This window comes from Onychostruthus taczanowskii, unplaced genomic scaffold (genome assembly GCF_017590055.1).
Source record: "Onychostruthus taczanowskii isolate IOZ18803 unplaced genomic scaffold, ASM1759005v1 scaffold25, whole genome shotgun sequence".
In the NCBI taxonomy this organism is placed as follows: Eukaryota; Metazoa; Chordata; class Aves; order Passeriformes; family Passeridae; genus Onychostruthus; species Onychostruthus taczanowskii.
The window spans coordinates 2,269,018-2,291,429 of NW_024499796.1; the positions used below are offsets into that span (position 1 = coordinate 2,269,018).

At 50.0% G+C, this 22,412-nt stretch overlaps 1 protein-coding gene across 1 annotated transcript in view; it reads left to right on the plus strand.

Moving 5' to 3' along the window:
• The window catches only part of LOC121336980 (voltage-dependent N-type calcium channel subunit alpha-1B-like), a 289,393-nt gene extending 275,130 nt beyond the window's left edge, over positions 1-14,263 (plus strand). Inside the window, 10 exon segments of the mRNA XM_041406692.1 lie at positions 2,401-2,508; positions 4,034-4,143; positions 5,173-5,300; positions 6,218-6,355; positions 6,542-6,548; positions 7,513-7,623; positions 11,647-11,854; positions 12,016-12,227; positions 13,861-14,122; positions 14,166-14,263. Coding sequence (XP_041262626.1) covers positions 2,401-2,508; positions 4,034-4,143; positions 5,173-5,300; positions 6,218-6,355; positions 6,542-6,548; positions 7,513-7,623; positions 11,647-11,854; positions 12,016-12,227; positions 13,861-14,122; positions 14,166-14,263 — 1,382 coding nt within the window.
• Positions 14,264-22,412: the final 8,149 nt, after the last annotated feature.

A 22,412-nucleotide genomic window follows, 5' to 3' on the forward strand; every position in this document is an offset into this window, starting at 1 on the left:
CCAGGAACACCAAGGGCACGGATTTATCCCTGGATGGGCCATTCACTGAAGAGTTTGACTTAATCTTGTGGGTCCCATCCAGCTCAGAGTACTCAGTGAAATCTCTGGGCTTGGTGTCCTCCCAAAACCATGGAAATTCTGCCCCAGGTGGGAATCCTATCTTCCCATGCCAACACATGAGGACAGGGGTATAGTAAATCCAGGCAACCCCAATGCCTGGGGAGAAAATGAGGAGGACTCCATTGATATCAGAAGGCTAATTAATTACTTTATTATACTATATTATTTTATATTACACTACATTCAAACTGAATCTGCACAAGTACTCCACTGCACTCACCTGCACAGAATTTTGTGACTGTCAGCCGACAGTCCCAACACACACACACACATACACGTGGATTCAATTGGTCAATGAATCAAAACACTCACACCAGAATCTAATCAAGTAAATTCCTTCAGGTAAATAATCTTCCTCAATGCATTCCACTTGTTCCAAAATACAGGCACAGTAAATGAGGTAAGAATTGGTTTGTTGTTTTTTTTTTTTCTCTGAGCTTCAGAGAATATGAATCCCAGAAAATATCCTTGGGAAGCTGTGCCTTGCTTTTCTCTGTGAAGAGAAATGCGGCCACCAAGGGGAGCTTGGGGAGAGGCCAGAGGGATCCTGAGCATCCCTGTGCCTTTGGGGTGGCAGTGAAATGTGGGAATCTTTGCCCATCCCAGCTGAGAACGCTAGGAGGGGAAGCCGAGGATGTGTCCTTGCCCTGAATCAGAAATGAGCTTCCACACCAGTTCTGAGCTCTTCCAGCCCTTCTTCCCCAGTGGCTCCATGCTGGCAGCAAGGCAGGAACTGCAAGTGCCCTGAAGCACATTCCACCTTGAGATAAAATGTAATTATTGAAGTGGTTAATCAGGCGTTTACTCAGCTCCCAATTAAACTTTGCAGTGTAACAAAATGCATCGGTCTTTTCTCTGGGTCATTACCCCATCTCATCAGCCTGCCTGGGGTCACAATCAAAGCATGCCGGGGGCCTAAGCACTCTTACACGTAATTTAAAAGTTAACAGGAGGGAACCACACCCCCAGGAGCAGGGGGCAAGGCAGGGTTAGGCTGCTGTGCTTTCCTAAGCAGTTTTAGTCCAGTGCAAACATTTGAGTTATCTCCTCCCTCCTGTGCTACTTAAATTTTGCCTGTGATGCTTTGGGGAGGCATTGCTGGAAGAGGACAAAATTTTGAGGTGCCTGGGGCTCCCCAAAGGAGTGGGATCAAGACAAGGATCAGACACTCATTTCTACAGATGCTTTTAGGACTTCCTGTGACTTTAAGAGCCAGCACCTTATTTCAGGAATAACTCCTAGATAAGGATGCTGAGAGTTTGTTTAATTTTCAGTTTCTGTTTACCTGTCAGCCTTTTTTAACTGGAAAAGCTCCTTCCCACCCTTTTGAAAACTGGAAGGGAGCCAAAGAGGAGAACTCAGCTGATACCCTGGATTATTTCTGTGGTTTAGCTCTGCTCTGGGGTGTGAGGTTCTGACCTGTTTCGTTGTTATGAGCTCTTTCTGAATAGGTTTCATGTGCTACATTTAATTGAGTTGTTAGTGGGCTTAACAGGCCCTTAATAAACCTCCCTAATGAGTTCCCGTGTGGGAGTTCAAACCACGGTGTAACAGAGTACCCAGAGCCTCCTCCCTTACTCTGCTCTTAAAAAAATAATCTCTGTCATTCAGATGAACCTTAATTGCCTGCTGTGTGTGGAATTCAGCTGGGAGCTGGCCTGGGGCTCACCCAGCCTTTAATCACTTGCCACGCGTGCATTTAGGCTCGGCTTTGGCCCGTGGAGCAGAGCTGCTGGGCTTGGCTCTGCTCTACCTTGGGGTAGAGATTCAACCTTAGGGTAGAACCGTGAATTTGTGTCCTTGCCAGGGGTTTTGGGGAGAGCTGTGCGCGGAGGGTTTGCAGTCCATCAGAACGCTGCTCAGTGCAGGGTGAACCTGACCATGGCACAGGAGGTTGGGTTAGAGGATCTTTAAGGTCTTTTCCAACCCAAACCAGTCTGTGGTTATGGGATTTTGTCATTCATGTCCGGGTCCTTTGCATCCCTCCTGGGAGGTGCTGCTGCCTCCACAGGCACTCCCCAAAGGAAGAGGCACCCGCAGTTACATGGAATGAGTTTGAGCTCACGTTTAGGTCTCAGGTTACTGCTCAGGGTCTCCAGGGTGAGGCAAGGCTGGTCCTGCTGAGTCCATGTTCTTCTGTCACAGAGAATTCATGGATTCCCTGAGCAGGGAAGAGCTGTGCTGGCTCACCCTTCCCAAGGAATGGGAAGAGGGGATGCAAACAGTGGGATGTGCTCCAGGGCAGGACTTCACTCCTCTCCTCTCCCTCCCTGGCTGCAGGTGGTGTGAAGCAACACCAGTGTGATGCTGAGCTGAGGAAGGAGATCTCGCTGGTCTGGCCCAACCTGTCCCAGAAGACTCTGGATTTGCTGGTGCCTCCTCACAAACGTAAGTGCTTTGAGCACTGGGTACATCCCAGACACCCAGGATTAGGTTTGTCCTTCCTCATCTGCTCTATCCAACCCCAGATTAGATTTTCCCCTCCTCATTTGTTCTATCCAACCCCAGATTAGCTTTCTCCTTCCTCGTCTACTCTATCCTACCCCAGATTAGGTTCTTCCCTCCTTGCCTGTTCTATCCAACCCCAGATTAAATTTTTTCCCCCTCATTTTTTCTATCCAATCCCAAATTAGATTTTTCTCTCCTCATCTGCTCTATCCAACCCCAGATGAGGTTTTTCCCTCCTTGCCTGCTCTGCCCCAAGCCCCATCTGGGTCACCTGGAGGATGCAGCAGAGACACCAAGAGCTCCTTGGCAGCCTCTGTGCTGCCCTGGCTCCGTCACACAGGGGCTGGGGGAGCTGAGCTCACCTCCAGGCAGGAGCTTCATTGTGCTGCAGGAGCTTTCCTGTGCACGGAAAAACCCAAATCCCAAACAGTGCCCAGAAGAGACCAATGCCCTGTGTGGCCTCTTCCAGAGCTTCTCCCCAGCTCTGGCAGCCTCCAGCCTGTGCCTTGCAGGGTGGGAGAGCAATTTCTGGCATTTGAGCTCCAGAAAAACAGGGAGAAGTTAAAACTTGCTGAGGACTTAGGGAATCAGATGTGAGGTGTTTGGGGGTTAAAGGCATTTGTGTTATTTGGTGATGTCCTGGGCAAACGTGCTGAGAAAATGGGGAGTTTGCTGTTCTCTTGATTAGCTCTGGATTCCTGATTAATGAGAAGCAGTGTAGAATAATGAAGGCATTGTTAATTAAGAAAAATGAGGGAGCTGAGGAGGTGCAAATCAGTGGGTAGTGAAGTCTTCCCCTCTCCTCCCCTCCTCTCTTGATTCCTGTATCTCTGCTGCTCCAGTTCTTTTCCATGGTGAGTGCTCCAGTGCTGGGCAGGGAAGGGCTGTCCCATGGCTCTGAGAGTGAAAAAACCATCTGGAAAAATTAAATATTCCTTAAATGTATATTAGCCCATTATACCCCATTCACTTTAATTCAGAGAAGCAGGGTAAGGCTGCTGTGTTGATAAAGGCTGGCTGGGGGTCTGGGATGAATTTAGGAATTCTCTCAGCAATGCTGACAATGCCATTGAGTTTTCCTGCCTGGTTTTTCCTACACGATCCATGTGTTTGCCACAGAGAGCTCCAAACCAAGGCAAGGCAGCAATAGGCAAAGAGCTGAATAATCTGTTGTAACCTTTTCTTTTTTCTTTCCCCTACTTTTCTGTGTCTGTTTTCCCTCATTATTCTCATAAAACAAAATATTATTTTGAAAATAATTTATTAATGATTATTTGTTATTAATACCATAATTTCTTATTGATAATTATTTATTTGATTAATAAAATTTTCCTTTTTCTCTAAATTTTCATGTTGCTTCCTCCCTCTCTATGTTTTTCACCATTTGCTGTTTTTTTCTTAATCCTATCTTCTCTTCATCCTTGGGATGGCTCTGCTGTGTTTTCCCCGTGCTCTGTCTTGGCAGCTGATGAAATGACTGTGGGGAAGGTCTACGCAGCCCTGATGATATTTGACTTCTACAAGCAGAATAAGAACAGCAGGGAGCAAGTCCAGCCCCCCGGGGGCCTGTGCCAGGTACAAAAGGGGTTTTTCCATCCTCCCTCTTGGGCAGCTTCAACAAGAATCACCAGCAGGATTCATCCAGAACATGGCTGCTCTTCCAGGCAGGGTTTCAAAATTCTGGCTCAAAAATGGAAACCTCTCCTGAAAGTCTCTCTAAAAAAATACCTAAAAAAAAAAATTGTTGCAGTTGCCTTTTCCAGTAAAAAAAAAAAGGTCTTTTTTAAAAAAAATGACAACTGATCTTTGAAAGTCTAAATGCTGTGTTAAAAAGTAGCCTAGGGCCTGGGGAGCACCAAAAGATTTCCTTGGGAGACCAAAGAACTATTGAAAGCTGCTGGTAGTTTGGCTATACAAGGCTTAAGTTATTTTTGGAATAGGAATTATTCCAAGTCATTTTGGCTCTAATAGGTTTGAAGGTTTTTACAAGTTCTAGAAAATATTTTCACACAACTGACATTGAAAGCCCAATCACTTCCAGTAGGACAAACGCTTGTTGTTTTTAGGGTGAGCATCCAGCTGATCTCCAGCACAGAGTGGAGATCTGTCCCACATGTGGATGGCTCCACGAGATCCATCCAGAGCCACTGGAATTGTGCTGCCCCTCTGGCCACATCCATGGGGGAATTCCCTGCTGTGCTCTGGTGACTGGGAGGGCATTCAGAGGGAAAGGGGATGGCAGCAGGACTGGGGAGGGCATTCAGAGGGAAAGGGAATTGCAGCAGGACTGGGGAGAGCATTCAGAGGGAAAGGGGATTGCAGCAGGAGTAGATAGAACAATGAGAGGGAAGAGGGATTGCAGCAGGACTTGGGAGAGTGTTCAGAGGGAAAGGGGATTGCAGCAGGACTGGGGAGCACATTTGGAGGGAAGGGGGATTGCAGCAGGGCTTGACTTGTACCAGGGGTACCTCAGAGCCTCTCCCTGCTGTGCCCTGGCTGGCGTGGCCTTTATGCTGTCCCAGGGTGGCAAAGTGTACTTTTCATGGAGTAGGAAAAGCCCTGCAGCCCATGCCAGCTCTGACACCCCTCCCTTGTGCTTGGCAGCCCGGGCCAGTGTCCCTGTTCCACCCCTTGAAGGCCACGCTGGAGCAGACCCAGCCCGCGGCCTTCAGCAATGCCAAGGCCTTCCTGCGCCAGAAGAGCTCGGCCTCCCTCAACAACGGGGGAGCCTTGTGAGTATCCCTGAGCCCCTCCACAGCCACCCCACCTCGGGGTCACCCATCCACCACTGCTGCTCCAGAGGCTCTGGTGATACCAAAGCCAGCAGCCCCTTCTCGCCATGGCTGGGACGATTCCCGCTGGTGGCTCTGCTCCCGCTGCGGTTATCCCAGTGCTGGTGGCATTGGGATCTCCTTCATGAATCCTCACTGGGATCTTCCCAGGGTGAGTTTGCTCACAGGAATTGGGGACCGTTGCAAAACAACCAAACAAACCCCACCAATGAGTTTTTGGGAGACAAAGATCCTTGGGAATAAATACAGCCCTCGAGTTTGTGGCACTGGACAACAGCAAGTGCTTGCCACAGCACAATTTGTCTCTTTGGGAAAATGATCAGTTCATAGAGATCTTTCTAAACACTCCTGGTGACAGTGATCCCTAAACATTTCTCCATTTCCTGCTCTGCGTGTGATTTTCCTCTGGATCATGAGCGCTGTGGATTTTTAGTGACAGACAGATGAGGTTTAAACGTCCCAAATGATCCTGATGGGGAAGCCAACACGAGACTCGACAGCTGAAGGGACTTCAGCATGGTTGAGGTGTTTGACCAGTGCCCAGCTGGCCCTGCACACAAAATTGGCCTGAACTCCCAAATTCTTCATTGTCCATCAGGATTTAAGTGGCAGAAGCTGTTTTCCTTAATTATTGAAAAAATATCATGGTTGGTCTGATTTCCTCGTTCTCATGCGATCTTCAAACTCTACAGGAGAAAAAAACCCCAGGGCACCTTAGAGCTTCACCAGCCACTGTGCCCATCCTGCAGCTGATTTTCACATGTGAAACCACAAAGAGTGCTCGAGTTTGGTTTGCCAAATTCAGCAAAATCTCTTCACAAAAGAATGAAACTTTTCCCCTCCTTTTCTTTGGACAGGCCACCCCCGGAGGGAGGGATCAAAGAGTCCAGTTCTTGGGGGACACAGCGCACCCAGGACGTGTTTTATGAAACCAGGAGCCCAGCTTTTGAGCGAGGCCACTCCGAGGAGATCCCCATTGAGAGGGTGAGCAAATGGTGGGAAGGGGGAGGTGCAGATTTTAGAGCTGTGGGAGAACTTGAGAAAATTAAGAAAATGTTTAGAAAAAGCACGTCAAGATGGGGTGAGATGCAGGAAATTTTAGAACTGTTATAGAAGTTAAGAAACTCAGAAAATACTTAGAAAAAACAGGTGAAGACAGTGTGAGGTGCAGGAGATTTTAGAGCTGTGGTGGATTTTCAGGAGTTTAAGAAAATGTTTAGAAAATCCAGGTGAAGGCAGGGGGACCTGCATATAGCAGGAGATCTGTCCCTTGAGTCAAGCATTGTTCTGTCTCTTGCTTACTTGAGCTTTGTGGAGAAACCCCAACCCTGGCAGCTCCCACAGCCTGATCTGGACATGCTTTTCCTGGAATTCTGTCTTGCTGCCATAGGTTACCTCAGGCTTTCTCTTCCCATTTCCCAATCCCATTGTCCCAGCTCAGGTGAGGGGTTTGAGTGGTCAGAATGACCTGAGGGGTTTCCAAGGTCACAGCTGGGGTTCCTAGCTTGTGGAAGAGCTCATCCCACTGCATGTAGGATGTCCTTGCTGAGGACAGAGTAACCTGGGCATTCTGCTGTGGGAATTAATCACATGGGACTCAGTTTTCTTCCTGGCGGAAAAAGCCATTCTTTATTCACAGAACTCCTTTTCATACAGTTTTACAAACCTTGTGTGTGACTCCCATTGGTCAGGAGCTTTCTTGCCAATTACTTTATTGGTCAGTAACAAGTTGTTATTCTGTATTGATTGGTCACTCAAACCCCTGGTGTGTACATGGAGGAAAAGTTGTTTGTAGAGATAATTTCCATTTTTCTAACAGTATAAAACCAGTTTGTACAGGTGCAAGTAGTTTTTTACCCAGGAATAGATTGTTGTGCTAATGAACTGCTCACACCAGGATTGCTTTCACATGGGAACTTGCACAGTGCCAGCTTGACTTAGAAGAAATGACAGGCCAGCCAGAGCAGGCCTGATTTTATATGGCTTTTCTTTATAAGATTTCTACCTTACTGCAACACTCCACAGCTCTTCAGTTGCTCTCTTCGCCACACCAGCATCTCTTCCCAGTCAAGTCAAACTTCAAGAAGCTGATGGTGGCTTCAGAGCTGATGCTCCTGTTCTTGCTACTGAAACCATTCCATGTTTTGATCAGGTGGTAGAAATGAAGGAGATCAGCCCCACAGTTGCCAACGGAGAGCCCCAGCCAGGCCTGGAGAGCCAGGGCCGGGCGGCCTCCATGCCGCGACTGGCTGCAGAAACCCAGGTGAGAGGTGGGGATTTAATGGTGGGAGACTGAGAGCAGGCCAAGATCTCAGCATCTTCTCTCTGCTTGTCATGGGCTGGAGCTGGCTTGGGAATATTGCTTTTAAAAGATGTGGAGACAGGAATTCAGGCTTTGTGCTGGGATGGCAGGGGTGTTCCCTGCAAGGGATGGCAGGGATTCCCTGCAAGGGATGGCAAGGATTCCCTGCAGGGTGTAGCAGGGATTCCCTGCAGGATGTGGCTGGGGTTCCCTGCAGGGGTGGCAGCTGTCCTGTGCAGTCACAGCACTGTCCCCAGTTTTACTCCTCCCTGCTTGCAGCACAAAGCAGCCCAGGATGATCCCTGCGGCTGGGCCACCCAAGAGTGTCTGGGTCACTGTTTGGGGACAAAGCCATTTACAGGCTGTGTTCCTGGAAGGCACATTTCCCATTAGTTGTATGTTGTCTGTCCAGCCAGCCAAGCCATGTTCCTTTTCCCTATCCTTCCAAAAAGCTGCAGGTGTGCTGTGACACACACAGGTACAGGGACAGCAGCAGGCACAGGGACTACCTGGAAGCTGCACTGGGACACTGAGTGTGCTCCCTGTATTTTCCTGTACTGTGACCTTGGCCAGTCATTTGGTGTCGAGGATTTCCCTCGTTGATTTATTTAACTTATTTTTCAAAGAAATCTCCTCACTGGAGTTGACTTCCACAGCAACCTGTGGGCACTGCTTGGTGTGTAGGATGTCACAGATCACTTTTAGCCATTTCACACGTTTGCTGCTGTTTGTCCCCAATGCTGCCCAGCCATCATGCTGCCTTCTGTGTCACAACGTCTCACCACTCATGTCCTGCCTCCTTCCCAGGGCCTGATTCACACAGCCAGGAGGGAGCAGCCTGGCCTTGGGCTGTTTCTGTGGCTTGTCAGGGGAGCAGATTGCAAAGGATCTGCTGCACCCCAAAGGGAAGCCCTGTGTTGTGCACACACAGCAATAGCTCCAACAGATGGAATTGTTGTGCCAACCTGCTGGAGGTGCCCCTTGCCAGCCAGAGGATTTCCCACCTGGCTCCTGGCCTTTGTGTGAGCCCTGGGATTCTCAGAATTATCAGGAGCACTCCTCACTGTGCTTAATAAAAGCAACAGCCCCCAAAGCAAAGCTTTTCCCCTTCCCAGAAGTTGTCCTTTATCCTAAGCCACAGGTAGCCGCTTTCCTTCCTTGGCAGTGCAGCTGGCAGAGCCTTCCCTAGGGAAGCTCCTCTCCATGGCAGTCAGACATTTGCAGGAGCGTTCCTGACAGAAGCATGGCTTGTGTCCCCAGGGTGTCACTGCCCCTTGTGCCTCACCTGGTTGTGAATCAGGCCCGGAATCTCAGATCTAACCTCATTTATAATAAAATGTTCAGTGGTTGTAGCTTGGGTGAATAACTGATGTACTTTCTGTGTGTGTCTCCCCCTCCACGCCCCCCACCCTCCCTCTCACGTGCTGCTCTGCCCCTCCCCAAACTTTGAGTTCTTTCTAACTCTTATTTGCAATGCTTTCTGTTCCTGGATGCCTCCCTTTCTGTTTGCCTCTATCTTTTTATGCTCCACTTATTTAAAAAAACCCTCCTCCTGTGTTTCCACCCTCCCTCTTTGCTGTCCTGCCCTCATCACCTCCCTCCCTGGTCTTCATCGTGTCTGCTGCACATCTGATGTCTGACACTGGCTGTACTGTGGGGCTGCTTCCAATAATGTCCCTCACCTTGTCCGAATTGTTTGCAGAGGAGCAAAGCACGGTCACCTGGGAGTTACCTGGCAGTATGTAGTTTGCACTAAATTGTATCCTATTAAATTCACCTTAAGAATTAATTAACCTTCCTTTAACCCTTGACTTTTCTCCCCTCTCATCTGGAGTCGCTCTGGCACAGCAGCTCTCTCTCTTCCCACTTTTCCCTCTGTCCATGGTTGCACGCTGCTCGCTCTGGTAGCAGGGCTTGGGTGGGTGGGTTGCTTTTATTTTTTTTTATTTGTTTATTTTCATGCCTCGTTGCTCAGGAATTTAGGCAGTGAAAACAGTCGGGTTGGTAATGAAGAAGCAATTAGGAGCTCTGCAGGGGCACATGCAGTCTCCGGAGGCTTTTTGGGAGTCTGTGCCTCTCATAATAAGAGCCTTGCCAGGATTTATGGAAAAGGGATTGATTGCTTTGCCAGTGATTTGTGTCAGTGGGAATCCTGTCCCTGGAATAAGCGTGGAAGCAGGAACGAAGCCCAAAAAGAAATGTTCATTTTTTGTCAATCTACGTGGGGGTTTTTTGGTTGTTTCTGGTAGTTTTTGGGGGGGTTTTTCTGAATTTTTTTGTTGCTTTCTTCCTGGCAGCCCTGTATGGATTTTGAAAATCTGGATGTGTTTCTTAGTGGGAAATACTTTCACTTCCCATTTTTTTGCCCATCAGACTGTCCAGTTTACAGCCCCTGCCTTCTCCCAGCTGCAGGCTCAGCACTAAACAAGGACAGATAGGAAGCTCCTGAGTATAATTTCTTGGCCACACAAATGAGGGCCACAAGAGGCGACACTAACGTGGTCCTACTGATGGAATTGGTGCTTCCAGGGCCACACCACAGGCTGTGCTGGACTCCCTCATCCCAGCCTTGTGCCTCTGATAAATCTTCCAGCACCAGGATCCCAGCTGCCCTTCAGTGGGAAGCACCAAAATGTGGGCAACTGCCCAGATGGTGCCTTTACACCCAGGATAATCTGCCCTCAAGGGGAGGGAGAGTGGTTTTTCCACTCAAAATAACGAGCAGAGCTGTGAAACAATTGGCTTTGCCTTGGGTAAATATCACAGGGAAGCAGAGATCTGGATTTCAGGATAAGCAAACAAGAGAGAGCAGGCAGGAAAAATAATACAGAGCTCTTAGGAAAGGTTACAATGAGCAGAGTAAATGTTCCCTGAGAGCTGGTGTTGCAGGCACTTATTGGATTGGGAATTCAAACAAGTGGAAGGTTGAGGGACTGGGGAACATCCTGAATTTCACTGTTGAGCTGGAGCACCATGCTCTGAGATCTCTCCTCTGGCACACGGCTCGGGTGCAGTGACAGACCCAGGGAAGCATCCCGAGGATGGATGAGCTGTTGTCTCCACACAGAGCCAGCCATAGGCCAGCAGAGAAGGAAATGTGGGAATTGTCCTTGTTTCCTGAGCTTTATCCCTGGGCAGAGGGAGGGCAGAGGCTGTGAGAGGAGTTGTCCTGCAGGACACTTGTCTGGGGCTCTGCAGAACCTTTGTAAGGTTTTGTACCCAAAGGGAAGGAAGCAGGGTCTGGAGCTGCCACTGGCACAGGGAGGGGGTCCAGCAAAAAAAAAAATATGCTGTTTTAGCTCTCAGTGCCCAGATGTTTTGACACAAATGTTTTAAAAACAGCAATAGCAAAACCAGGTATTCTTTCTGGAGATGTCCTGGTGGGATTGCAGGATGTACACACTATCCTTGCCCCAGGCAAAGGGTTTCAGGGAGCGATGGTGGGACAGGAGAGGTTTAAATGTTTGATGGGAGTTGTGTTTACTGCAGGGAGATAGAAGGAATTTCCTGGTGGCTTGGCCTGTACCTCCCCTGATTCCTGATTTTTCTCCCCCTCCATGTCGTGCTCAGCAATGCCACCTGCTTTCCTCTTTGGAGCTGCTTTGGGATGCAGGCCCTGGAGCAGCTGTGTGTATGTCCCTGGTGTTGGAGAATTCCCCTTGTGAGGTGCTTGGCTGCTGCTCTGCCCTGTGTCCCTGCTGAGCTCCCCGCTGGGTGTGCTGTGCAGTGCTGCCTGTGCCTCTGCTCTCGTGGTCCCCCTGGACTGGCACTTGGAGCTCACATTCACTCCCCAAATTTCACTCTCAATCCACATCCCACAAATCCTCCTGCCCATTCCAGTCGTCTCCAGTTAACCATTTCTCTCCTTGCCCTCCTTGCCCCTTTCTTTCGCTGTTTAACCCCCTCCATGCTGGGAACCAGGCAGCCGAGCGGGGCGCGGCGCCTTCCCTCACCCTGCTCCGTGTCCCTCCCTGTTCCCTGCAGCCCATCCCGGACACGAGCCCCATGAAGCGCTCGGTCTCCACGCTGGCCCCGCAGCGCCCTCACGCCATGCACCTCTACGAGTATTCCTTGGAGCGGATGCCTCCGGAGCAGGGCCACCACCACCACCACCACCGCTGCCACCGTCGGAAAGAGAAGAAGCAGAAGTCCTTGGATAGGGCCGCCCATCACATGGCTGATGGACAAGCTGGTGAGTGCTTTGCCAGCGAGGATTTGTCCCTGGGAGGTCAGGGAGGAGATGTACATCCCCTGTCCCCTTCCTTTCAGGTGGGGTTTGGGGTCCTGATTGTGTGGAAGGACCTCCCCACCCCACATATGCTGGTGATGTCCTACCCAATGTTTTCCTTTCAGTAGCCCAGTCTGGAGAGTCTTCTTCCAAGGACAAGAAGCAGGAGCGTGGCCGCTCCCAGGAGAGGAAGCAGCACTCCTCCTCCTCCTCCGAAAAGCAGCGCTTCTACTCCTGCGACCGCTATGGCAGCCGGGACCGTGCCCAGCCCAAATCTGCTGACCAGAGCAGGCCCACCTCCCCCAACGGGGGCCCAGAGCATGGCCCACACAGACAGGTGAGGAGAGGCAGGGTGGGGAAACAGCCCTGAGGTCTGCCAGGGATTTGTTCACTTTTTCCATGTTTTGCTTAAATTAGAGGAGGTGGAAAGGGCAAAGAAGGTCAGGCAGTTGCAGATAAAGCTATTGAGGTCCTGCTTGGTGCCCCACACCAAGGTTGGAGAAATCCTCCATGTTGTGCCCAATCCTACCTTGTCACTGGCCCACAGCACTCAGTGCCACCTCCAGGGATGGGGACTCCAAACCTCCCTGGGCAGCCCCTTCCAATGCCTGTCCACCCCTTCCAGGAAGAAATTCCTCCTGATGTGCAACCTGAACCTCCCCTGGCACAACTTGAGCCTGTTTCCTCTTACATGGGAGCAGAGCCTGACCCCCACCGGGCTTCATGCTTCTGCCAGGGAGTTGGAGAAACCAAAAGAGTCTTCCCTGAGCTTCCTCTTCTTCAGGCTAAAATTTAGTTCTGCTTTCTTTTGTAATTGTGTGGTGCTCAGGCCCTTGGGAGAAGCTGGACAGCTTCCTCAGGATGCTGGAATGTTCCTGATCACTGGGAGAGCCAGGCAGGGCAGAACAAGCAGTGACTGACAGCCTGATGAGTTGATAGGAAGGAAAAAGTGCTCTTTAAAAATTAAAGGTCTGGTCTCAAAATGTTAGGTTGGGAAAGACTGAGGGATTGTTCAATGCACATGTCCTGCCTTGGGAGAATGTAAACAGAAATGGGAGGACAGGCCCTTTCCTCTCACTCGTGGCATTTGTGTAAATTACTGCAGCTTAGTTCACTCTCACAAGGTATTATTAGTAACCCAGGAAGCTGCCAGACCCTTATACCACTCCAAAATCAAATGTGTAATATTAAAGAGGAGAATGTGAATGCATTTCTGTTAAAGAGACTTGTTAAAGCCTGTCCAAAAAGCTTTTGGTTGTTATTTTTTCAGAAATTGGCTATTTAATCCAAAGGCATTTCATTCCCAACCTGCAAAAAACAGTCACCCAGATCCTCCTTCCAGAAATGCAGAATCTATAATAATAATAACAACCCATAATCCAGTTTTGGCAACAGAAATAGATTCATGGAGTCCTAAAATGGTTTGATTTGGAGGGGACCTTAAAGCCCATCTCTTTCCAACCCCCTCCTGTGGGCAGGGTCATCTCCCACAAACCCAGCACTCACAATTGTGGGGTGAAGTTCTCTACAAACCCACCCCAAAGCAAAACTGTGAAAAACCCAACAATAATTCATAAAAATCCCCAACAACTCGGGTTTTTGAGCTGCTCCCAGGCCAGGTAAGGCGCATGTTGAGCCCTGTATGCTGTGGGTGCCTCCCCTGGGCAGTGTCCCCTCTGTTGGAGCCGTGTGCCAGTTTGCGTCCTACCGATGCTCTGCCCCTCTCTGTTCCTACTGCTCCCAGACTTGAACTCTCCAGCTCTTCACATCTCGTGTTGAATTATCTCTCGAGAACCTCCCGCCCCGACTGTGCTTGTCTAAACTCTCTCTTTTTTTGCTTTTCTTTCCTCTTGTGACTCGTCTCCGCCTTCTGTTGCTTCTCCTTCTGTTTGATACCTGCCTGCCTTTGTGTTTGTCCGGTGTTTCCCTTTTTTTATTTTTTGATTTGCTCTGTTCCAATTTTGATGTAGGGCAGTGGTTCAGTTAATGGGAGCCCCTTGCTGTCGACATCTGGTGCTAGTACCCCCTGCCGGGGTCGGAGGCAGCTCCCACAGACTCCACTGACCCCACGCCCCAGCATCACTTACAAGACCGCTAACTCCTCGCCCGTGCACTTCACCACTTACCAAACCCCCACGTTCTCCCCGGGCCGCCTGAGCCGCGGGCTGTCCGAGCACAACGCGCTGCTGCGGGGGGAGCAGCAGCCGCCCCCGCCCGCCGTGGCCCGCATCGGCTCCGACCCCTACCTGGGCCACCGCGACGCCGCCGCCGACAGCCCGCAGCGCGCCGCGCCCGAGGACACGCTCACCTTCGAGGAGGCCGTGGCCACCAACTCGGGCCGCTCCTCAAGGACTTCCTACGTCTCCTCCCTGACCTCGCAGTCGCACCAAATCCGCCGGGTGCCCAACGGGTACCACTACACGCTGGGGCTCAACACGGGCCCCGGCGCCAGAGGACGCAGTTACTACCATGAAGCCGATGAGGATGACTGGTGCTAGCGGCTCAGCAGAACCCTGCGAGGTGTGCGTGCTTAATAAGGATGAGTTTTATCATCTGGAGGGCTGGGAGCTCCCATGGGGGCCTGGGGCCAGAGGCGGCCGGTGGGGCAGCCCTGAGGACTGCTCAGCGCCCGGGGCCAGAGATGCCCCTGCAGCCTCTCTCTCCTCTGTTGTTCTTTAGTTTTTTCCTTTTTGATTTGTTTTTTTTTTTTGCACTAGACAGATGGAGGAAGAAGGCTCCCTCCTTCTGGGGAAGGCAGCGGGAGGAGCACATCCCTCACTGCCCCCTCCCCACTGCCTTGTCTAGTCCCGAGACACGCACCAGACGCCAACCCAGCCACGGAGGTGAGGAGCTGGGAGAAGAGCAATCCTCACCTTTCACGGTGGAAAAGCAGAACTGTGGGTCCTTCTCACGATTGGCGCAGTTTTTTTGGGCTATTTCTTAATTAATGTACCATCATAATTCCCCCCTGCCAGGGTGGGAGCTGGGGGTCACGAAGGGACTTGCGCGAACAATGCTCGCCCCCCCTGTTTTGTCTCATTGAGCGCTGAGAAGGAAGAGATGCATCCAAGAAACTGGGAGAGGAGAAACACAGCCCAGAACAAAGGACAGTCCTTTTGGACTTGATGTTCAGCCACTGCAATCCTTTAGGGCAGAGCTGGTGCCACCCCCGAGCTGACCCTGCTGGGACACCACTGCCCTGGGGGTCTCTAATGTCACTCACCACATTGGGTCCTTCACACTGACACACGGTAAAGCCACAAGAGAGCTCCTTTGTAAGGACTGTTTCCTTGCTGCTGAGACTTTTCAATCCATCCCTCTCTCCTGTTGACTGCAACACACCCTCACTGTTTTGTCTTGTTTACAATATAAGCTTGATTTAGCAAAAAACAACTTAAAAAAAAAAAAGTCCACAAAAAAAAGAACAACCCAAACAAAAAGAGGAAAAAAAAGCGTAGGGGTGAGAAGAAGAAATGTTATTGGTTTTATATCAAGCTATTAGATAGAACTTTAACTTTTCATTGTGTGCATTTTTGTAAATTGTACAGTAAAAAAAAAAAAAAAAACCAAAAAAAAAAGAAAGAAAAAACTTCCTCTTTCTGTAGAGAATTAGTCCAATTGTCATTCCAGGTCCCACCGTTTCTACCGAATGCTCCAGTTGTTCACTACTAAGTGCCTAACCTTTGAAATCTTTCACAGTGACGATGCAACCTCTTGCTTCGAGGCATCAGAGCTTGGGTGAGCGTGGGGAGGGCAGAGGGGGCGGGGGCCGAGAGGCCGGAGCCTCGGAGGGGCCCTGGGGTCACTGTGCCCCAGGCTGGGAGCTTCCAGTGGGGAAGGCAAATGTGCTTTGGGTTTGGTTGGCCTTTTTTTTCTTTTTTTTTCTTGTTTTTTTGTTTGAATATATAAATATATATATATAGATATACTTTTATGGGTGAGAGGGGAGTGATTGCAGCAAACAAAGCCGGCCTTGTCTCATTGCCCAGTGGAGGAAATGCAGGTGGGAAAGGGTAGCATCTGCAGGGGTGCTCCTGCAGGAGGAGCAGCATCTCCCACAGGCCAGCTGAGAGAGGTCTGGCCGTGCATCATTGGTGTGGAGGGCAGTTGGAGTGAGTTGTTTTTATTGCCTGATAAGAGAAAGTTAAAAAAAAAGTGATGATGATGATAACAATAATAATAATCCAAACCTCTAACTCTGATTCTCAGGGATGAGATTTCTGCGTTCTTGCAACGACTCTTGTGTTGGCTGGATTCTTTCTTTTGTGCCCGTGTGGATTCCTGCACTGTGAGCCTGGGAAAGGGGCAAACACGCTGTGCTGGCGGGGAGGGAGGCTGGGGGCAAAGCCCAGCCACGACCTCGTGCCCAGGGCTCTGCTGAGCCCTTGTAGGGTTTGGGGCACAGGGCAGCCAGAGGACATGGAGAGGTTTAAAGGTGAAAGGAGAAAGGGTGGGAGGTGCTGGGCACATCCCTAAAAACACTGCTAGGAAAGAGGATAGGGTTGGAGAGGTGAATTTTTTCAGAGGATCTACCAAGCCCCAGACCTGTAGAACTTCTCCAGGTGCAGTGGTTGCATGGGGTGGGTGGAAATCCCACCGGCCCTGGCGATCTGTTCTGTCCCTGGGTTGCTTGGAGGGGATCAGATGCCACCAAAACGCTCAGGAGGTCTCTCATGCTCTCAGCAAAGTCTGTCAGCCTCAGGCAGGAGCAGTCTGCTCTAGGGTGGTTCTTCACATCTCCTGTAGCTCTTCTCTTGAGGAAACTCAACCCGGTTTTGTTCCCTCCGGTGTTTTGTTTTAATTTTGTTCTGTTCAGTAGCAATCTCTGGCCGATCTCATCCCTGGATTCTGCTAAAGGATAACTCCTGTCTGTATCTCTGTCTCTGTACTCGTGTGCACTCGGAATAAAGGCAGTGTGGTAGCCAGAGGTCACGGCTGGCATTCCTGGCATTCCCAAACGGAGGGCTATGCAACCAGATGACACGTCCGGACACACACCCACCCCACCACCACTCCAAGACCTTCATCCATCTGTAGCTTTAGCTGCTGGATTTTCCTGTTTCAGGCTTCAGCACGATTGTGACCAAATGTTTTATACATTTTCCTGAAATGAAGGCACAAACACTTTATTTGAAATTTTCCAAGGGAACGTTCTTATTTTACTCCAGGAAGTCGAGGGGAAGGGACAACATCATCTCTCTGCCCGTGCATGCAAACACTGTACCCACACTGGAAAGCAACAGAGATGTCTTTCTGTACTGAATAATTCTGTCTTTTCCACCTTTTCCTCTCCCCATTTTCCATCCCCAACCTCCAGCCCTGCACTAACACAGCCTTGGGTCACCCCAATTCATAGGCAGAACACGAAGAAGAATCTCAAGTTGTCCAAATCCTCCACCCGCCTCGTAGGGGTCGATGACAGTGACAGACAAGCCTGACCACAATTATCCATAAACCTTTCCCAACATTTTTTTACAGCCTCTCTGCTGTCTCTCCATCTTTCCAAGAATCCTCATAGTGAGTTGCCAAACTTGAATTGCACCGATCAGTTTTCTGCATCCAGAACCAGTCTCGTAGTGGCTGTACTTTGAATAAGTAATGTTTGCATGTAATATATATACATATATACATATCTATAAAAAGTATGTGCATGGAAAATGTTTATCTTCGTACTTTTTTGATACAATGTATTCATCAGTTGTTAATTTTTAATTATATTTGATATAAATTTGGGGGTTTGTTGCAAAACTTTATATTTAAAAAACAGTGTGAAAAACTATCAAAGTTCCAACCATGCAACACAAGTGGAACTTTACCCAAAAAAAAAATAAGCGGGAAAAAAATTGAGAAAAAAAAACGGTTCTGTGATTGCCTAGTTTGCTGCCTGAGTAATATTTATCAGCCAAACTTTGAATTCTGCAGTTGTTTCTACAATTCCATTTTGTATGAAGCAAAGTCCTTGAATTAAAATAAAAACTTAGCAAAAAAAAAAAAAAAACCAACGTGAGCAATTCCCAGACGGTGTGTGCGGTGTGCCTGCTGAGCGGGAGGCGCCGGAGGGCTGGCTCTGAGGGCCTGCCCACCTCCAGGAGTGACAGCCCGGGAGAAACTGCATCCCAAACTGGGATTTTGCAAGGAATTGGCCACGTCTGTGGGGCTTTTTTTGTGCATAGAGGCTTCACAGGTGCTCTGTTTGAGCAGGGGCTGTTTGGAAATTTGTGGTGTGGATCCAGCATGGAGATGGCAGTTCCTGGAGTCCAACAGGCAGCAGAACTGTAGAGTTGAGTGTTAAAATCCCCCAGCAGTGATTGATTCCTGCCAGGTTTTTAACAGAGGGATGTTTCTCCTGTCAAATGCTGGCACAGGTTGCCCGGACAAGCTGTGGATGCCCCATCCCTGGAAACATTCGAGGTCAAGTTAGACGTGGCTCTGGACAAGCTGAAGGTGCCCTTGCTCATCCCAGTGGGGTTTGACTCGAGGACCTTTAAAGGGTCTAACCCTAAACCCAACCCAGACTATTTGATCTGCTGGGTGTGTGGCTTCTTTGGCTCTAACCCTGACTGAGCCCTAGCCCTGCTCCCAGCAGGTGTTCCTGGGGCTCCCTCAGAAATCAGCAGCGTGAGAGGTTGGATTATTGTCAGAGTCTGGCACGTGTCCAGGCCCTGCTGTAGCACCTGGAGAAAACAGAGTTAATCTTAATCATACTTGTGGAATTAATTGGAAGTTAGTACTTCCAAGACTTGCACTGAGCAAAAAAACCCAACGGCTTTCAGGACAGAAGGAAAGAACTTCTCATTTCTCTGGATAACTGGATAATCCCCCTTACTCTTTTCCAGGGACAGTAATCCACTGTGTTCCTCCTTCTCAGGGTCTTCTGGTGTCACAAAACACCAAGGATTCTCCAGAAATTTTTGGATGCTGTAGAGCACTTTTTAGAGCACAAGGTCTTGACTCTTCTTCTCCCATGTTGTCTTTTCTATGATGAGACCACCCAAGGTCCCACCTGAGATTTGGTGTGGAATGAAAGGAAAAGGTCCTCAACTCCCTGATCTCCAGGTCAGGCTGGACTTTGGGAAGGAGATGTTTGGCTTGAGGTCACACAGTTCATGGTAAGCAAGGTTTGGGGCAGGAGAACTTTCCTTGGCTTGCAGCCTGCTCTGTGCAGGGTTTGGAGTTCTTGGCTGGATGACACTGAAGAGTAGGATTTTTATTAAGTTTCTGAAATATCCCGAATAAACATGAAATGGAGATTTCTGAGCAGGGTACAAAGGAAGGTTTGAAGTGGAGGATTTGGGAATCAGTGTGGATCAGTGTCCAACCCAACCACTGAGGGGACCCTGCAGGATTTAATTCACCACAACCACCTGGGGAGCTGGAATCTGCCTGGGGGACCAGCTGAGCAACCTCTCCCCTTCACACCTGGATCACAGAGACCTCCAAACCCACTTTACAACCCCGTATGAGTTTTAAAATCCTAAAAGCCTTTTGGCGACTCTCGGCCCTTTTAAAGTATTTTTTTCCCTTTCTTTCTCCTTATTCCACTTGTGTTCTTTGGGTCCAAGGCAGCTTCTAAAGGACCTGCCTGAGCCCTGGGCTGAGGGAGCTGGAACAGGCAGGATCCCTGATCCCACACACCCATATCCGAGATGCTGGAGCTGGAACCTCTGGGTTTGAGTTCAGCTGAATCCCAAAAATGGCTTTATTTTTGTTTCTCATCCCATTCCTGGTGGAACGTTTTGATGTCAGGGTGTTTTCCCCCCAGGGGCACATCTTTCTAGTAGAGACCACACAATTTCCATTCCCTTTATTCCCTGTGGATAAAAAACCTGGATCAGCTTTTCCTAGGCCAGCACCCCACACCCGGTTGTGCCATTAGGGGGTAGCATTTTCAGGCTTTTTCTACTTTCTAGGGAAACAGAAAAAAAAAAATAAAAAACACTGATTCAAAAGAGAGTAATTCCCTAGAATATTTGTCTTGGGATGCAGAAGACTCATGGTGACACGCTGAGCACACCTGAGTTCAAAGTGCTCAGGGAATTTGGCTTTTTTTATTCCCTGGAACATGAAAAGCTGGGCTCATCTGCTGATTCTTCATTCCAGCCACATTTCAGACAGCACCCACAGACTCCTACATCCCCTCCAAGGTGACAGATTACTCATTCCAGTGTATTCATCCCTCTTTATCAAGCCTAAGCAGATCTCCTGATATTTTCCAGGCTGTGAAAACACCGTTTTCAGAAAGTGCCTGATCGTGATAACAAACCTCAACTCAACGCTGTCACTCAGCACATTCCAAAATATTTTGCAGAAGAGGCGAATTTTGCATTTTTAAGTGATTAAAAAAAAAATAGTCGCTTGAGACCCTTGAAAGGGACTAAATTGCCCAGGGTCACCCAGCAAGTGAGGATAAGGTTAAGGTTGTTCTGTGTCTTCCTTTACGCTTGGAGTCACTGGCATGTGTAGGATTTTTTTTACATCCACAGGTTTTTAGTAGGATCCCAGTGAGGAGGGGTCAGTGGGAATTTGGCATCTCCCTAGGAGGAAATTCACTCGGGGAGAATTTAAAGGGGAGATCAGTAAGAGAAATGCTGGAAGGTTTGGGGACTGAGGGATGGCAGTGACTGATGCACTGGGGGCTCTGAGAAGGGTGTGCAGATATTTGGGGGTGAAATTTGGGATAGGTGAGTCAGCAGGAGAACGGAGATCTGAGCAAACCAACCCTGAGAGAAGGGATGGAAATCCAGAAAGGAGCCAAGGAGGAAGGCAGGAACAAGCTGGTGGAGCTGAGCTGTTAATTCAAAACAAACAGTATCAATAACTGGAGTTTATTCATTTTAGCCTCACCTCCACTTTCTGTCATTGCTCTGAAACAGAATATCCCCGCCCTGGCTTTGTCTGTGTCTGTTTTTATTATTTCTCGGGTTCTGGCAGCCTTTTTTTCTGCCCAGCAGGACACAGAGGAGGAGGAGGAGGCGTGGTCCTTGTCCAGTGCTCCTGCACAAAAGGCTGGCACACCCACAGGGGTGGAAACCCGAATTTTCTCTCTGAGGGCTGAGGAGGGGTGTGGATGGGGTTGTGTCACTGGATACAGCACATGAGAAGGTGGTTAAAAAGAGGATGCTGAGCTGAGAGACAGGCTGTGGCACAGGAATCTGGGAATTTGACAAGGTGATTGTCCTCCTCGTGAGTTGGAGAGTGTTGGAAAGACCTGGTTCTGCAGGTGATCCACCTAAACCAGACCTCATGGGATGTACAAGGAGCAGAGTCCCATGGGTCCTCCAGCAGGAGTGGGGTGCAGGACATGCCACGGGATGGGACATGTGCTGCTGGGACATGGTCACATCCAAAGTAATCAATCAGTGGGATTCTGGAAGGAAAAGAAAACCCGTGTCACATGTTCTTCTATAAAGAATAAATAAAGTCCTTTCCATGGCAAAGCAAAGGCTCCTGGAGTATCTCTGACCTTCATTTCCTCGGCAAGCCGAGCCAGTGTGGCAGGAGAAGCCCCTGGGAAGGGGCAGAGAGAGGTGGGCACAGCACAGAGCTTGGCTCACGTCTCAAGCAGCAATCAGGATTTCAGGTGGGGATTCCAGAATCTCTTTTCCAATGCCATGGTGTGGCATTCACCAGCAAAATGACAGCTGGGTGTCACTCCTGAGCATCTCCTGCCCCATGGCAGGGATGTCCAGCAGGAGGTTGGCTGCCTGTCTCTTGCTGAAGATTCCCAAGTCTTTTGTGTCTCTGCATGATTGCTGCAGGGAAAATATCGTGGATTGGGAATGAGCCTGCCTCCCCCATGGGCCTGAGCCGACTCCCCCAGAACATCTGTGGGCACCCAGGGCTTTGTCACACTCCTGGGGTACAGTGGGACACTGGAGAGCTGAGCAGGTGGGGTCTGCTATGGGAGTCTGTAGTGGGACTGGGGGTACTCCCTTTTGGGGTGAGCTGCAAATACCTCCCATTGGGAGGGTGGCATGGCTGGGGAGGACCTGGCCTGGCTCACATTTATCCCCTAGGGCTGGACTGGCCCAGACCCTGAGGAAAGAGGGGTTATGCGCAGTCCAGCTCTCGTTGGAGAGCTGCAGTGCCTCACTCACCCCAAAATGCCAGGGCAGGAGCTGCTGTGTCCTCCCCGCTGCAGGAGCAGGGCCGGTACCCCCAGGGGGAGCTGGGCACGGCTGGGGGTGGGTGGCGAAGCACCCCGAGAAACACTTGCAGTGAGTCTTTGGGGATGGGAGGATGTGGGATGGCTCCTTTACCTGCGGAGGGCAAACCAGCGCAGGAGGGGGTGTCTGCATCCCGCTGGAGGCACAGCCGCGTGTGCGTGTCTGGGGTGCGTCTGTCCGTCTGTCCGTCTGTCACCCGCGGAGCCCGCACGGCGGGGAGGCGGACCCCCCCCCCCCAAACTGCTCATCCCCGGCGCGGCTGATTTTGGGGAGGGGGTGACGGGGGACATTAACCCCGGGGCTCCCCCGGCCGCAGCGGTGCGGGCAGGGCGGGGGCCGGGGCCGGGGGCGGGGCG